The 17289-nt window shown below is 43.9% G+C and overlaps 1 protein-coding gene across 10 annotated transcripts in view; it reads right to left on the bottom strand.

Moving 5' to 3' along the window:
* CAMK2B (calcium/calmodulin dependent protein kinase II beta) overlaps positions 1-17289 on the bottom strand; it is a 204059-nt gene that overhangs the window by 161956 nt on the left and 24814 nt on the right. For 9 of the 10 annotated variants that reach the window (XM_044437287.1, XM_044437296.1, XM_044437289.1 and 6 more), the window contains exon 2: positions 956-1050. In XM_044437287.1, the coding sequence (XP_044293222.1) occupies positions 956-1050 (95 nt within the window). Of the gene's footprint in view, positions 1-955; positions 1051-12891; positions 12909-17289 lie in introns of those variants that run through there. The other variant, XM_044437297.1, reaches the window with a different exon arrangement.

Below are 17289 nucleotides of genomic sequence, written 5' to 3'. Positions count from 1 at the left end.
TCGAGTGTGAGCAATTCATGGCACTTCCATTGCAAGATTCTGTGCACATTTTGCTCAAACAGAAAAATCTAAATTCACAGTCACAAGAGCCTACTTCCAGAAATAAGTCCTAGACATTTGTTTAATTTTGTTTAGTGCTAAAATCTGCACAGATTGTCCACACATAGAGAACCCAGATTGTCAGAAAAGCAACCGCCATTCTCATCTTGAATAATTAAATTAATAGTAAGGCTGCTCCTAGGTTCTCAAGCCCCAACTTTCTTTTTCCAACAGCATGTATAACAGCTCACAGTTCACTGGGAGGTGTTTCATCGTGGCTTAAGAGACTTTCTAAAATTAGTACTTCATGGCTTAATGAGTCCCATCCTCACTTTCTACCCAGCTCTACTATCACAAGGCCAGAGATAATCACTCACAGTGCCACTGCTTCAGCAAACTCAGTTTCTGTCTCTCTGTCTTCATTATTCCCACAGATATTCCCTTCCACACCTAAATTTCCATCACCGACCTGTTTGTTCTAAACTGTAAAGTATAAATATCCCATCCTTTGAGCTCATCATACATTTCAGGACTCCAAGAACAAAAGCTCTGGGATAGTTTGTCCTACCCCATCTGCTTGCAGTGAGGAAAAATTCCAAGCTAGCTTAAAAAATAGCACGGAGGGGAGAATGTCTATTCCTGAGAACTTTTCTGCGACCTGCTTGCCCAGCCCCCCGATTGGCATTGATCCCTGCGCTCACTATCTATAGCAGCCCTGTGTCTTCTCCAATAGACCTCTTACCTATTATGCTCCTGACCCCCAGCAGGCCTCTTTGAGCACTGTGGCACCTTGCGTCTCCCCTGATTGATACAGCAAGGGCTTGTCACAGGAGTGGGCCGCTCCTGCTACCAGATAATTGTCCTGTAACAGAAGCTTTGAAAACCCAGCCTGTTGGATGAAGAAAACCGAGCCTACCTCTTGCAGAGAGCTTCTTGGTGTTAATAATCTTTGCTGCATATTCATGTCCGGTGCAGAGTTTGACACAGCGTCGCACCACTGAAAAAGCCCCTCTAAAGAAAAGGCATCAGAAAGAAAGAGAAAAGGGAAAAGAAGATTAAGGTCTGAATTTCAGGAAAATCTTGTCGACAATTCACAGATGTATCCTAACTCATATTTTCTTTTTAATGCATTATTTTGTAGCATATTTATTAGCATTTCAGCATTTATTTATTTTTAAGCATTTTTATGCCATCTTTAGCCAAAAGAGCTCCCAGAGTTGCTTACAATATTGAGTCACTGTGCTCAGATTTACAATCTAAAAGAGAGGACGTTCAAGAAGTAAGCGACGAGGAGTGATGGGGAAGCAAACTTGGGTGCAGTTCTGAACACAACCAGCTGAAAAGGAAATAGCTCAGGCAGGATAATGGAATGGCTGTCAGGTAGTTGCCTGGTCCCTCTCCTGATGGAGGAAACTGAATAGCCTCGCTGCTCACTTCCCTCTGATGTGCAGCCTGACAGAATGGTGCTAGCTACAGCTAAATCTAACACGGGTTCCCTTTTCAGTCCACCTGTCTTGCCACTCTTATCCCATCTGAGAGTTATCAAGAGACAAGCAAAGAAAGAAGATGCCCCCTTGCTAACTTTGTTCAGTTAGCATTTTTTTGAGTACAAGGTGGAGTAATTAATCAAAGGTAATATAGTCTCCACAGAGAGTTTTAGAAAAAAGATGTTTGTTGAATGTGCAACTTGGTGGAATATATATTAGTCATCTTATTATATAACCCTCTCAAAGTGTTTTATACATGAACACAATTCACAAATTAACATTCTTATGTATTGATTTAAATTTTACAAAATCAATAAAATAATAAAAAATTCTATCATCTAAAACTAACAAAAATAATAACTATTATTATTTCTTATACCCTTCTCCAAAATGAAAAAACCTCAGGGTGATTTCTAATGGAATTAAAATATACAAAATTTAAACCAGTCGAAACAAACATCCCCTAAAATATAATCACCACACAAAGCAACTAAAATGTCAGTGACAACTATAAACAATTTGGCTGATGCACACCATATGCCTTCAAATGCCTGGAAATAGAAGGAAGTCTTTAACTGGTGCTGATACAATGACTAAGTGGAACTCAAGTGGGCCTTGCTAGGAAAAACATTTTATAACGAGAACCAGTCACCTTCAGCAGAGAAGAGCCTCAGTCAATTATTACAGGGTATCCAACAGATTTATACCAGAGTATAACAGGAAAAAATTAAAATTTTCATTTTAAGAATCGGAGCCAATTTCAAATTAATCAGTAAAAGTGGATTTAAACAGTCTGATCTTTAAGCACCTTCAAAGTGTCCAATAACAAAGCAGATGAATTTCCCACAGCAAGTAGTCCTACAGTGATGGGACCACAGCTCATAAGGCGCGCACTCTCTCTCTCTCTCTCTCCTGCCTGCCAGCCGGATGGATCTTATTAGCAGCCCTGAGAGCAGGGCCTCAGAGGCAATCTTAATGGCCCAGTAGGATTACATGAATGCAGGCATCTGTCAGATAATCTGGTCCCAAGTCATTTAGGTTCTTTGAGGTAACGACTAGCGTTTTAAATTGAGCCCAGAAGTGCACTGGCAACTAGGACAGAATCCATGTTACATGCCCCCGATTCCCACAAGCAATTGGTTAACTGCGTTCAATGCCAACAGAATCTACCAGACCATCTTCAGAGGCAGCCCCATGTAGAGTGTGTTACGGCAGTTCAGTCTGAATAGAAACAATACATAGATAAATAGTGCAAAGTCTGCTTTTCTTTAGATAGCAGCACAGCTGGCAAATCAGTCAAAGCAAAGTCAAAAGGCACTCTTGGCCACTGGTGCCACAAGTAAAAATCATTCCTGAGCTGTACACCTGATCCTTCAAAGGGAATGAAGACTCATCCAAAAGGAGTTGCACTCCTTCACTCAGATGGGCAGATTTCCCCACCAAGAGCCTTGTCTGGATTAAGGCTTCAATTCGTTAACTCTCATCTGTCCCAGAACTACTTCCAAATCTGTTAAAGACTGGCACAGTCTCCCTAGATTCATGGACAGTAATATGAGGTAGAACACTGTGGGTCATGAACAAACTTCCGGAGTATTTCTCCCAGTGGCTTCATAAAAATATGAAAGACCACAGGAAACAAGACAAAACCCTGATGGATCCCAAAGTCATTGAAGAGGTAGATGTCTCAGCTGTACAGTGTAAAAGCATATTAAAGATTAACCCATGTTAAGTCATCAATGTATTAAATAAAATACATGTAATACCAGTGCCAACCTTTTGCCGCTGCCTGGATACTGAGGGGAAACTGTCCCTTTCACTAATCCAGCATAAATTAGAATTCACTAAAATCCCATATTTTGGGATGCTGGTTCTCTCTTTTGTGAGTGTTTGTTACTAAGACTTCATTAGAAGTGCCAAGAAATTTCATAGCTACATAAAATGTTACAAATAACACATCCTTCAAATAAATATATCTCCTTCTGTTCTCAGCCCCTTAACTCACCATCTTCAACAATCATAAATTAAAAAGAGGAAAATAAAGAAAAGTGGGGGCAGTGAGAGGGAACTGTGCCTGTCTGTGGGTGAGCAAATGTTTTCTCCATTCCATGTCAATCAAGCTTCTTACATGCAAGTAAGGGGATTCAGTGGGATTTATCCACAGATAAGGGAAGACAAAGCTGCACCCAAGGAGTGAAGGAAGCTCTTAGATGAGGTGCCTCTCGAAATGGACCTCGTGTTCCCCTTACTGGAATCTAGTGCAGTCCAGTAACTGACTCACACACACATACATTTTGTTACAAGATGTTCCAATCTAAGCAGTTGGATAAAATTAGTGTGGCAGATGATCTGCCCTTTCTCTTTAATGATTTGATGTCATCAGTTCTGCTTCCGAGCCACTCTATGCATCCCAACCAGCCTAGTTCATCATACCAGCGCTACTTGTAGAGGCAATCAGAATGAAAATGAACTTGATGAAGAAGCTTGTTGCCTGAAGGAGTGTTTGGTAGAAAGGGACTGGCATCCAGGGGTGGAGTCTATCCACCCACCTCTCACCTGCCACCCTGAAGTCTTATAATGCTTGTACCCTGAAAAGAAGCACTGGAAGGGGTGTCTGGTCATAAATTTGTAGGGCATGAAGGACTGGCAAGCTTTACCTTCTCAAGTGAGAGTTGGAGAAGGGATTGTAGGACTACACCAAGGTGAGAGCTGGTAGGAAGTGAGAGGTGTGGCTGCCAACCAGTATTTGTAGGCTAACGGCAGATAAATGTTGTTGCTTATAATTGTGTTGTGCTTTATTCTCCCATTTGGATGGATGGACAGATGGATAGGATCTTGAAGTGGTTATCCCAGATATCTATCAAGGGTTGTTGAAGGGAGCAGCAAGTGAATGAAAGAGTATCTGGAAGAGGAGTTAAATAGTCCTTAATGGTTTGAACAGTAAGAATCAGGAAACCGCTCTGAAGAACATTGTGTTAAGTGGCTTCTATTTTTTGATCAGGAAAGTGTTAACTTTAAGTCATCCTTCTTGCAGGGTGGTACAGAAATAACAGCTTCTGAAGAGAGCATCAGAGCTTAATAGAAACTTGAATCCAGGTCTCCTGGTCCAACACATTATCTGGCATTTGCCTGGGAATTCTTCCAATACACTGTTTAGCACTTGGGCTTTTGCATTTTTTTTTTAAAGTACGCTTTAAAATTTTGCACAACTGACCAGTTCTAAAGATAGACTGCATACACATCTGTTAGGGGTTAGGCTAATTAATACCAATATGAGATAGTAAGCTTCTGAAGATATATTTCTACAATTCTCAGGCTACACAGCTTTATCAGTGACCTCAGATGCTCTTCTGTCAACAACTCCAAACAGCTGTCTCTTACTCATTCCATAACTCCAATGACTGGGGAAGTTGCTGAACTATAAATGTGTTGACATCATAGTTAAAGTCAAAAGCTATGGGGTATATTTGATGACAGCAGTGGTACACATTGTTCTTTGTATATGCAAATAAGTGGGAATTTTGAAGAGAACTGCCATGCTGGTTCTGAGAGAGGACCATGTAGTCCAGATTCTGTTCTTCACACCAGCCTATGGAAGGTCACACATATATGGCAAGGACACCTATTCATTTGTGCCAAATATCTTTTTACTGGAGATATGCTGGGTATATTAGTGAATTGGAATTGTAAGGAACTAGACCCAGATTCAGCTATGCTTCGAAATAAATGGGACTTAAAAGTTGGTAAACAGAGTAGTTTTTTATTGTCTCTGAATGAAGGGTGATATAAAACAATAAAGGTGCTATAGTGGTTAGACTTGGGAAATCTGGGTTCTGTTTCCCAGTTGGGCCTTGAAGCTTACTGAGTAACTCCGGGCCAACCCTCGACTAACCTACTTCAGAGAGTTGTTGTCATCATAAAATGGAAAAGAATGTGTAAACCACCTTGGGTTTCTCGCTAGAGGAAAATGTGGGATATACTGTAAATGCAGAACAATAAATAAAATACTACCCTTGCATATAAAGGTTCCACATTTAATAGCCAATGATAAACTTATTCATGCCACATGGTTGTTTCAATTCAGATAATACGTTAACCCAGAGGGGCTCAGTAAAATGGCCCAGAGCACACAAACATTATCAATACACAGTAAAAACATTAATATCACAAAGTAAAATAGGAAATGGTGCTGCCTTGTTTGTTCGTTCTTTGCTTGCTATTTCTGGGCTTCCATGGTTTAGAATGGGTGAGAGTGGGTGAATCCCACTGCAAACTTTATTGCAAGAGGATTTCTGCATTTATTGCATCATGAAACATAAGACAGAAAAAAGAATATAAAACTTGCTTGTTCAGGAACTACATGAGAGTCTGTGTGTATATGCAACTGTTCTTTTACAACATCATCATCATCATCATCATCATTAAACATTAAAAAACAGTTCCAAAGTTACTCTGGGAATGATGGGTGAAAGAGTATATAGTAGGGATGTAAGAGAAATTTGATCAGTTTGTTATTTAATGCAAAAATGCCGACCTTTGCACTTTTTTCAATGAACAAAAACTGTTATCCTTTGAAATACACTCATCTCTGAATCTAGAGTAGACATTGCCAATTAAAAAATGTCAACATGAACATGTACAAGCATGACAAAAATCAACATTCATTATATTAAGGTAACAGCTTAAAATAAATCTGTATTAGGTGAAATTGTCTATAGAAGTATATGCATTGAGGGACATGTGTGCGAAAACGCATTCAACTGCCAGTGCAAATTTTATCAAAATAAATCTAAAAGGTTGGTATAAACCAAACATACGATTGAAAATATTCTCGAAGTTGGGACAAACCAAATGTTAAGGCAAGAAAAATGAAAAAATAGGGAAACTAAAATTCACAACTGCATCGTTTCTAATTGTGACTATTACTCAGTTTAGTATTTGAAGGATCACACCTTTCTATAGGTGCCCAAGCCCTGAGATCATCAACTGATCATCAGGTATCCCTATAATTTCAGATACAGTGGATGATTAAGAGAAAAAGCCCCTCCCAGGTCTAAAATTCTCTCCCCAGAGAAGATCACCGCTACCCCCCACCCCGGTGGGAACCATTTTTATTTTCCAAGGCCTTAATTGCCACATCCCACGGTGGGCAATTAGCTCTGTGAAGATCATTTTCTGGCTCTATGATTGTTGCTGAATTTGTGTTCTATTTCTTGACAATGACTGTTTTGTTTCATGGGGGTTTGCTGCTCCTGACTGGTGTTTTATCAGGACTGTCATTTTAACTGGCTTAAATCTGTATGTTGCACAGAGAATTCTGTGTTTATTGGCCAATGATAAGAGTATATACAAGGAAATTACTATTAATAATAAATACGTGCCTATAAGTCATAATAATATATATATATATGCCAGTTTCATCCAGTGTGGTTATTCTTCCAGAAGCTAGATTCAGCTTTTCCAGGATACAGTTTGAAGTGCTACAAAAACTTGTAAAGATTGTTTAGCCAAAAATTATGGTGGGACAGACGCTTTAGCCTATGTGCTATAGGTAAGGACAGCAATACAGTAGCAGCTACAAGAAACAGTGCTTAGTTCATTTTCCAGGGCCTAGAAGGGAAGCCCATCGTCTCCCATTTACCCAGAAACATATTCTCCAAGACAACAAAAGAAGCACCACAAAAGAAAAATCCCTTCTACCTGCTGTGATTAACCCTTTCTCTACTGAGGGCTGTATTCCATTGGGTGTCAGGGACTGCAAGCCAACCATGGGCAGGACCATAGCCCAAAGTGGCACCCTCCTTTTCTCTGTACAGAGATAGGCAGAAGCAATCACTCCATGGCACTTTCTGCACAGAGAAATGCCTTTCAGTGAACAGAAAGCATGTGTTCCACTAGCACTAGGAGACAGGAGAGGATTTCGGAGGAGAATCCACGGCTGGGGATGTCACATGGAGATGGGTAGAGACCTGTTCTCCCCTGCAGAGGAAGGCAGGACGCACTCCAAGGGAGCAAAGCTCAGGGAACCAAGGTTCAATTAGGGTGCCAGGAAGCACTTCCTGACAATCAGGACCCCGAGGGTGTGGAATGGGCTTCCACAAGAGGTCATTGAGGCCCCTCGGTGTGGGTGTTCAAGGATAGGCTGGACGTCCACATGGTGGGCATGTCGTGAGCAGAGCCGGCTGGTGCCGGGAGTCAGACTAGATGGCCCGGGAGGCCCCTTCTGACTCGCCCTGTTTTCGTGTTGCAGTGGCTGAATGGGGAACCTGGATAGGATCTCTATTCTAGAGCAACAGCAATTATTTGTGAACAAATCTGCATCGTACTGTAACCTTAAAATGCTGGATTAACGAATAATTGCTGTGGGAAAAGCCATAGCTCTGTGAAAGAGCATACGTACAAAAGGTGTCAGGCATCTCTATGTAAAAGGATCACAGAGCAGGCAATGGGCGAGTTCCTTCTCTGGCTGTGACACAGAGAACCCCAGCCTAAGGCCCAGTCCAACGGGAATGGCCATAAAGTGGACTTGGAAGATGATGGACTTCCTATGCAAGGCAAGAGGAGGGCTCTTGCTCTCCTCCCATCATGCAAGCTGAGGTGTTTGGGATGGATAGGGAGGAGCCTGGAGCCCAGGCAAGGTATGCCAAATCCTAGCAGACATACTCCCCTTCCTTCCTCCGCCCCCAAAATATGCTCTTTACCCTTTTTCCAATATTACACTGACAACCTTGAAGATATGGCTGGCATAGTTCTTTCTGACACTGCCTGGGGGACAAAAGAGCCTGACCCTCTTGAAGGCACTTCTGGCAAAGATTCATGACTCTCATTAGGACCTCCATTTTCAATTTTAAATTAGTTTCCAAATAAAGAGTTTTTCCTACACTATATAGAACTTCCTCCTGAACTACCCAGTGATGAGAAATTAACTGCCTTTGGTCATTAAATAAAAGAATGACAGCTTATAAAACCTTTACAAACGTGCACAATTTGCAAAAGTCTTCTCACAGCGTACCAACGGATGCTCTGATGCGCTCTGAGGGGAGGGGATTGCCTCCTATCCACACATATTAGTATGTATTGGACACATACGCTAGCAAAGCTTAACTAATGTGATTCCACAGAGAAATGAAAAGATATAGGTATGGAATATTAAAGAGCTCCAGGTTACAGAACTACTGAAAACCAAAAGGTCACATTTATTTAAAATTACTTCCTAAAATAGAAACATAGAAACAAAGCGGGTCAGAAGGGGCCTCCCAGACCATCGATTCTAACCCCCGGATCCAGCCAGCTTCGCTCATGTAATTCCAGCATGTGATTGTCCAATCGTTTCTTGAACACTCTCACTTGGAAGCTCATTCCGTATCCTACGGGTCCTAAACATCAGAAAGTACTTCCCGATATCCAGCCTGAAGCCTGGTTCCTTGAGGTTTGCCCCACAGGAACATGTCCTGCCCTCCACTTCAGGAAAAACAGGTCACAGCCCTCTCCACATGGCAAACTCTCACACACCTATAATTCACTAAAAGATCTGCTCAGCTACCATTCTTGTGACCCTGTGCTGAACCAATTTTAACCTAGCTATCTCTCTTCTATAATGTGGAGCCCAGAATTGGTAGGCATGTTGTGAGTGGAGCCAGCTAGAGCCAGGGGTCAGACCAGATGGCCCAGAAGGTCCCTTCTGACTCACTCTGTTTCTTTGTTTCTATGAATTTGGATGCAGTTTTCCAGCTGGTGCACCAGAGTAATGTAGAGCGGTATCAACACCCCCCCTAGATCTGAAAGCCATGCTTCTGGCTATGCATCCAAGGGTGGAGTTTGCCTTCTTAACCCCCACGCCACACTGCCAGTTCATGTTCAGTCTGCTGTCAACAAGTACCCCGAGATCTCTTTCACAAGTGCTCCTCTCCAGCCACTCGTCCCCCATCCTGTACCTGTGACTTCTATTCCTGTGTCCCAAGTACAAGACCTTGCACTTGTCAGTGATGAATGCCATCCTGTTGTCCCCCCTCCTACTTTCACAGCCTTTCCAGATCCTTCTGGATCTGGATCACCTGCTCCTCAGCTGTGGACACTGTCCCCACTTTGGTATCGTCCACAAATTTAGACAGCAGACAGGTTACCCATCCCCAGGTCATTGATAAAAAGGTTGGACAGAATTGGTCCCAGAACTGAGCCCTGGGGGACCCCACTCCCCACCAGCTGCCATCCTGATGATTCCCCACTGATAGTCACCCCTCAGATTGCGGTCCATCAACCATGCCCTAACCCAATGGACAGTGCATCACTCTATCCCAAAGCTCAACCATTTCTTGACCAAGATATAATAACTTGTCAAAGTCCTAGTTGAAATCCAGGCAAACCACATCCTCCGTGCCCCCTCTGTCAAGCCACCTCAAGACCGTATCATAGAATTCCACAAGGTTCGTCTGGTAGGATCTGTTCTCACAGGATCTGTGCTGCGTGGCTGCCAACCTCCCTTTCCAGTCTAGAGTTTCTGGAGCTTTCCCTATTATGAGCCCTTCCATCATCCTACCCACACCACCTCTACCTGATCCCCTTCTACCCCACTCCCCATCTCATGCACCCTATCCCTTCCTTAACATATAGTGCTACATCCCCCTCCCCTCTTTCCCTTCCTGTCCTTCCTAAACAAAGTACATTTATCGTGCATCAACTACCATGAATGGACCAGGAAAATGCCCAGACAAGCCATGGGAAAGAGCAACTGGGGGTCCCAGTGTATTAGAGAACACCACATGTAATCACATTTTACAAAACGACACAACCTAACAGACCCCAAGCTGCCTAGAGAATGTGAACTGTGTGTCTGCACTGCTGGTTTGCTGCTATGGAATCACTGCTAGAACAGAGCATCATGCAAACACGAGCTTTTGTTCAGGGGTGGATGACCTGATGCCCTCCAGCAGTTTTGACCTACATTTCCTATCAGCCCCAGCCAGCATAGCCATTGCTGAGGGATGATAGGAAATGTCAACCAAAATATTTGGAGGGACACAAGTTGCCCATCCCTGCCTTAGTTCCTGACTTGCAGCTGTGGCCTGAAAGAGAATAATTGTCAGACATGACTTTCCCTGAGGTTTATCCCCAGTGGAGCATCCGTTAAATTGTACTTAGGCTTCCCCATCACAGTTTAATGGAATGGAGGAGAAAACAGCCTAGGAGGGTGTGTACTTCAATAATCTCTCTAGGATCCCTGAAAGTGTGAGGAATGTTTACCCTAGCAATTCAAGGAATCATAGGGAATGAGGGATTTTTCATTTATTTGTATATGAGGCTTTTATCCTGCCCTTCAAGAAGAACTGTTTTCCAAGTTGGCTTTACAAACATAAAAATGAAACAAGCAAAACAAGAAAACCAACATGCAACAAAGGCAGATCATATATAAATAAGCTAACAGATTCCCAGGTGCATTCCTTTTTCTCCAAAAATGCCACTGGGTTTCCTGCATTGGTGCCTTTCAGCGGCAACAAAGAGGGGGGTAGAGCACCAACTAGCTGGAAAAAACAAAGGAAAACCTCAAGATGCTGGGAACACAGTTTAATTGGCAAATCACTCAAATAAATGTTTTTGTGCCCTGATGGCCGAAAACATTTATTGGAATGCTTTTATAATCAAATTATTTTCCCAGCACCTTGAGATTAACTTTGTTTTTTCTGGATCTTTCAGCAGCCACACAGGAGAGCAGGATGTAAGCATGGAAAGAGTTGGCTGAGTAAAGGGAAGAAGAAGGTAAATAGGAGCTTAATTTAACTGCTCAATTTAACCCCAAGTTTACATGAAAAACTAGCAGCTTCTTAAAAGTATGGACAATGGAATACATTCTGCTCACAGGGGCTCTGCTGCATGGGTCCTCAAACTACAGCCCGAGCGAGTCCGAAAGCTCTGAGCCGGCGCATGCATTCTCTGAAACTTTCAGTTTCAGAAACTAGCAGAGAGCCGGTGCATGCGCCAAATTGTAACAGCTCCTTTCAACTGCACGTGCACTGGCTCTTCCCCCTATTGCACGCATGCACTGGCTCTGAATGCAGAGCGGGAATGCGGAGCGGGAATACAGAAGAAAGGAGGGTGGAAGGAAGAGAGAGAGAGAGAGAGACTAAAAAAGGATAGAAGGTAAGAAAAATATAACTTGTTAAATCTATTTTTAACTATGTGAGCTACGTCCCCGGGGCAGACAGGCTGAGGCGGTGTGGGCCATGGCTCCCACACCTCTGCCACGGCCTTCTCTGGGCAAGCTGCCACCATCGAGCAGCTGCCATGCTCCTTCCCCCCTGTGGCGGGGAGAGACGGGAGGCACCCCCTCAGCCAGTCGCAGCCCCATCCCTCCCCTCCCCTCCCCTCAGAAAGCAGCCATTACATCCCTCCTCGCGGTCCTCTCCAGGCCGGGGAAGCTGCCCCATGCTCACCTCTCCGGCCTCCCGCTCCCTCCCCTCCCAGAGCCGGGCGAGGGGACCTGCGAGGGGACCTTCCTCCGGCTCAGAAGTGAGGCAGCAGCGAGGAGCCAGGAAGGCCCAACTGAGGTGAGCACGCCCTCGTGCCGTGCTCTCCCTTTTGGCGGGTGGTGCAGTACCATCTTGGGCTTCTGCTGCAGCCCAAGCAAGTGGAGCAAACATTTTTAAATTCAATTAATTTTTAAATTTTAATTACTCTGAAATTTATTTTAATTTTAATTAATTTTTAACGTGCAGTGCGCATTTTAACTATAGTCCAGCTCTGCAACAGTCTGAGGGACAGTGAACTGGCCCCCCATTTAAAAAGTTTGAGGACCCCTGCTTTTGTGACTTCCAGCACAATTTCAACTCTGCTGAACTCCGGTTTTTATTTTGTACTTCCCCACCAAAGACAAGCAACACATCTGTTCACAAAACCAAACTTTCAATCTGCAAGGCAACTGTAAGTCAACATTCAGCCCCAGCCTCCTTCTCAGGTCCCATTTCACTGATCAAGCTGAGCAGTGTTATAAACTGCTGGCTGGCTTGGCCGCATCCTATTCATCCCATCCCATCCCTATACCACCCTATAGCTAAAGCTCTCTGGACAGTTTTAAAGTAATAGGATTGCTTGAGAGGACATTTTGCACATTACTACACACAGGAGAAAAGCACAAGCATGTCTTGCAATCCTGAGTCTTACGGCACACCATCTTGTCCCGTTCTCCACTACCCCACCTGCCGCCACACAAATGAATAAATCCATGAACAGAGGTTGGATAATATCTAAATTCCATGCATGCCTACCCGGCAGAAAGCCCCACTGAGTCAAACACAATGTACTCCCAGCATGAATATGACTGCAGCCTTACTGTACAGCCTGCACACCTCACTACATGGAAAACATGCAACAATACCTTTTGCACACAGCAATAAGCAGCAAAAAGGAGTCCAAGTTTCTCACACATTATGTTTTTCCTGACAGAATGTGAGGTGCAGAAGAATCCGGTGCTATAGAACATCCAATGCAGAAAGGCTTGGGACTGCTTTAAGAATGGCCAAACAACAAAACATATGAAAAATGTGGCATTAGAATTAATCATTCATTTAGGTGTCATCATCCCTTTACAGAGGCGGCCGCAGCTCCTGGGAAGACAAGGTAGTGTCCATAACGGAAGACTATGGAACACGCTCCCCAGAGAGGTCTGCCTGGCGCCAACCTTCTATTCTTTTCGGCGCGAGATAAAGACCTTTTTATTTAACCTTCATTTTAACAACTGATTCAATTTTAATAATACTGTTAATTTGTATACAGTCATGTTTTATTCTTTATTCTTATTATTTTTATTAATTAAGAGAGGATGTATTGTGAATGTTTTTATGTTATTTATAATATTATACCTTTATCTATGTTGGAATTTTATTCATGTAATCTGTCCTGAGGCTGTTGCAAAGAACGACATACAAATATCTGAAATAAATAAATAAATAAATCCATATAGCCTGAAGTGCCTGATCCTGCCTAATCTTGGAAGCTGAGCAGGGTCAGGCCTGAAGGAAATCTGGATGGGTGATTTAAATGTTGTGAACTGCCCAGAAAGCTTCTGCTACAGGCAGGATGTATGTATGTAGTATGTATGTATGTATAAATAAAATTCCCATATGCAAAATCCTGCCAGAACTACACTGCAACTAGATATTCTGAGCCATGAGTCCAAAGGGTCTCATACTAGTCTGAACTTTGAACTTCGTGTCTATTCCAGGTGATGCAGCCTTCATCTGCCAGCTCGGACAAGGCAAACTGCAGCTACTCGGTGTTCCAACTGGGAGATCCTGCTGTTGGAAATGCAGAATCACATAAAATGCCATCAGGAGAGGCAAGGGAGCCAAGCAATTCCCTAACAGGAAAGGGGTGCTTCTCTGCACACAGCAAAAGCACTCCCTTCATGTAAATCAGTGGGGGAAATTACACAGAGAGAAAGGTTTATCTAAAGAAAAATGACTAAACTGTCAAAAAGAAAATAGGAAGTGTTCTTTTCAGAAACAGGAAGCCAGGAGTCACTCAATTACATTCCAACCCAGTGAAAGAAAATACAATGAAGTCCCAGATAGATCTGATCTGGGTGGAGTTCTTGACACTGTTAACTGTGAATCACTGTTGTTATAACTCTGCAAGACCTACTGATTCATATTAAGAACATAAGGAGAAACAAAGACATCTGTTCATCTGCCCTTCCACCCTAAGATAAGTGGGCTAATGTTGATCCTTGTTCGAAAGTTACAGCTGTCACCACTGGTCTCTCCAGATCAGAGTTGGCAGTATCCAGTAATTCAATTTAATTTTAGAGCTGTTTCACAGTGTCTGTAGGATGCTCCCAACTTACTTGGAGAATGCCATCTAGGCCTTATTGGAGATACAACGGCAGTGATCCAGAAATGATTGCTTTCGTGGTCCTAGGAAATGCTACCCCATCATTTCCATGGTAAGCATCATTTCCAGGTAAACGCTCTGTCCCTGGCTTTTTAAGAAAGAAACAACACAGACTTGAAATGAACCATGAATTCTGGCATGTTGGAGGAGACACATCCCACAGTTAGAACTCAGAGTTTAACTCCAGGCTTCAGCTGTGACTTGCCCCCCAGCATGGCAGAGTTCCTTTTTAACCTTCACCTCCTGTGCTGGGGGCTCCGGAGTACCCCTGGCTCACATCTGGGTCCTTCTAGGAAATTGTCAAAATCTGCCTACCCAAAAAAGCCCACAGATTAGGTCTCCAGCCTTTCATGGTTTTCTTTCTGTAAACCTTTTCTTCTGAACACGTAGCTAGGGTAACAGAAGGCCCCCCATATCTGCAAAAGAATAGTTTCGTGGGGTACTTTTGTGATTCCAGACAAAGGACACAAAGGAACAACAGTTCCTGCTTGCATGGGGTGTGAGCAAGTAATGTGCACTATCACACTCCCTTGCTCACAAGCCCAGAATTTAAAAAAAAGAAGCCTGGGTTGTCATGGCATCCAAACCAGCCTTAATATTCTCGAGAACAGTGGGGATGGAGGAGTCACATAGGAAAAGAACGGGTCTGAATACTGTATTCTCCAGCGCAGGCACAAAAAGCCTCCAGCGCAAGTTCTTAGCCACGCTTCTTCACAGACAGAGTTGCCTTTTTTGAGAAGTATACAGCGTAGCTTACAAGAATATTACCATAATACAAAAAGGAAGGTAAATGACTTTAGAGTTGGTGTTTAGAAGTGTTTTAAAAGTGCTTTAAGACCACCTCAACTTTCCCTGAGAACAAAGAATGATAGAAGTGCCACAGACAAAAGCACAAACCAGCTTGCCAGAGCTGCACCTGGAAGCAGTTATGACTCAGTATTGTGCCATCGAGAGACCTTCAACATGAGTGGCATCATGCATTTCTTCTAATGCTGAAACCAGCACAGAGACCCATCTTAAAAAGGATCCTGGCTCTGTATCAAAATCATACTGTGAACCTTTCTCTGCTTCCAGCACTGCACACAGAGTTCATGGAAGTGTATATATCGACAGCACACAGGAAGGAAAGAAGAAGTGCCAATCATTCCCCATGCAGTTATTGTGGCTGGAGTCATGAAATCAAACATCAAATACACGAAGCCATGAAGCAAAGCCAGATGCCCTGTCTTTTCTGCAAATACCAAGCTCCTTGTCCACCAAGCGGACCATGGAGAGCAGTTGCTGATCGAATCCGAGGGTGGCCACATCTGCACTGCAAAACCCACAGAGCAGAAGCCGTTCAGAGCGTGTTCGTTCGCGGTCACCCTTGGCCCAGTTACTAGAGGCCTACAACAGCCCGCTACTCCCAGCTCCTGCACATGTAACTGTGGGAGAGCTACAGGACAGCATGAGGTCTACAAATAAGCAAGTGAGAGAGAGGAACTAATAGTGGGATGGTTGCTAAGCAACTTCGATACAAGGCAGCAGTGAAAAAGATGAGCAAAGCCAGTGAGAGGGAAGCACTACCCAAATATGAATTCGTGATTATGGGGGGGGGGGGTCACTGTCCCCAGCAAGCAGAATGAAGGAAAAGCCCACTGCCACCACGTACAGTGATAACCAACTCGCCCTAGGGTGTCTTCCCCATAGTGAGAGGAAGGGAAGCTCCTCACTTACAAAGATCAAAGCGATGCTGTGCTCTGCTATGTGGGGATTTTTCAGAGACATACCTGTTAGCAAGGGCAGCAAGTCTAGCAAGGGCAGTTTTGGACCCTTTGGGCTCCAAAGTTTTCCCAATCATGACATTTCCAGTTGCTCCATCTTTTATTTAGGGAGCTGGCATAAGAGTTGTGGAACATAAAGCTACAAAAACCTGCAGCACACAATGCCTATAATATGAGGGAGGGTATGCAGAATTCTTCCGTATGTTTCTCCCAATATGGATCCTGTGATAAAACATTCATGAGCTAAAATGCAGCAAGGAACATGCTCTGTCCTGAGTACACAGATGACCAAATGGTCCATTGGCATGAATGGCATGAACAGTCCAGGCAGATGGGCTCTGTGTCATACCTGGATGGGAGCAGAATGACCATGGTATAGAATCAGCATGCATAACCTTTCTAGCCCCAAGGCTCAGCTGGGGGGCCACATGTATGTGTACATGCATACACATATATCCTACTAATCCTGGCGCATTTTACTATGTAGCAATGCCTCGTGTTCAGTCACAGGGCCACATCCAGAATCACCTGTATCGAGGGACAGAGAGCAATCTCCCACTCTACCAACTGTTTCTCCACACGGTGAGGTACCGCTGTCCAGGTGCAAGATCATCCCTCAGTCCCAAGAGACGAGGTCCGATGAAGAGCTGGATGAAGTTGTGGTTGGACAGGCAGAGGAGGCGGACAAACAAAGCCTTCCAGATCATGGCATGATGAGGATACAGGAGGTGCCTTCCCCCCAGATCTTCACCGGCACCCTAGTGATCAGTGGGAATGATGGGAACAGACAGAACAGAGTTCCTTCCCAAAGGAAAAGGAGTGTGTCTCCCATTGAACCCTGGCTGACCCGAGCTTGAGAGCAGAAGGCATCACACACTGCGTTGGTCAGCCTGGGTAAACAACAAGGCCCCCCAGGTCTGAAAGAGCTAGTGGAAAATGGCACCCAAGCCATTTTCTGTGCTTGCCCTTTTGAGTCTCCACCATCTTTTCGGCCTTCCTGGCCCAATGTTCCTCCTCGGCATGCTCGGAGGAAAAATGGCAGCATGGATAGGACAGCTGACAGCACAGTGGCCAGTGGAGGGTGGGACGGGGAGGCCGCGCACCAGGTGGATGACACCACC

The sequence above is a fragment of the Varanus komodoensis genome, unplaced genomic scaffold (genome assembly GCF_004798865.1).
Source record: "Varanus komodoensis strain SLA01 unplaced genomic scaffold, ASM479886v1 scaffold30, whole genome shotgun sequence".
In the NCBI taxonomy this organism is placed as follows: Eukaryota; Metazoa; Chordata; class Lepidosauria; order Squamata; family Varanidae; genus Varanus; species Varanus komodoensis.
This window is presented reverse-complemented; position numbering and strand designations above follow the sequence as displayed.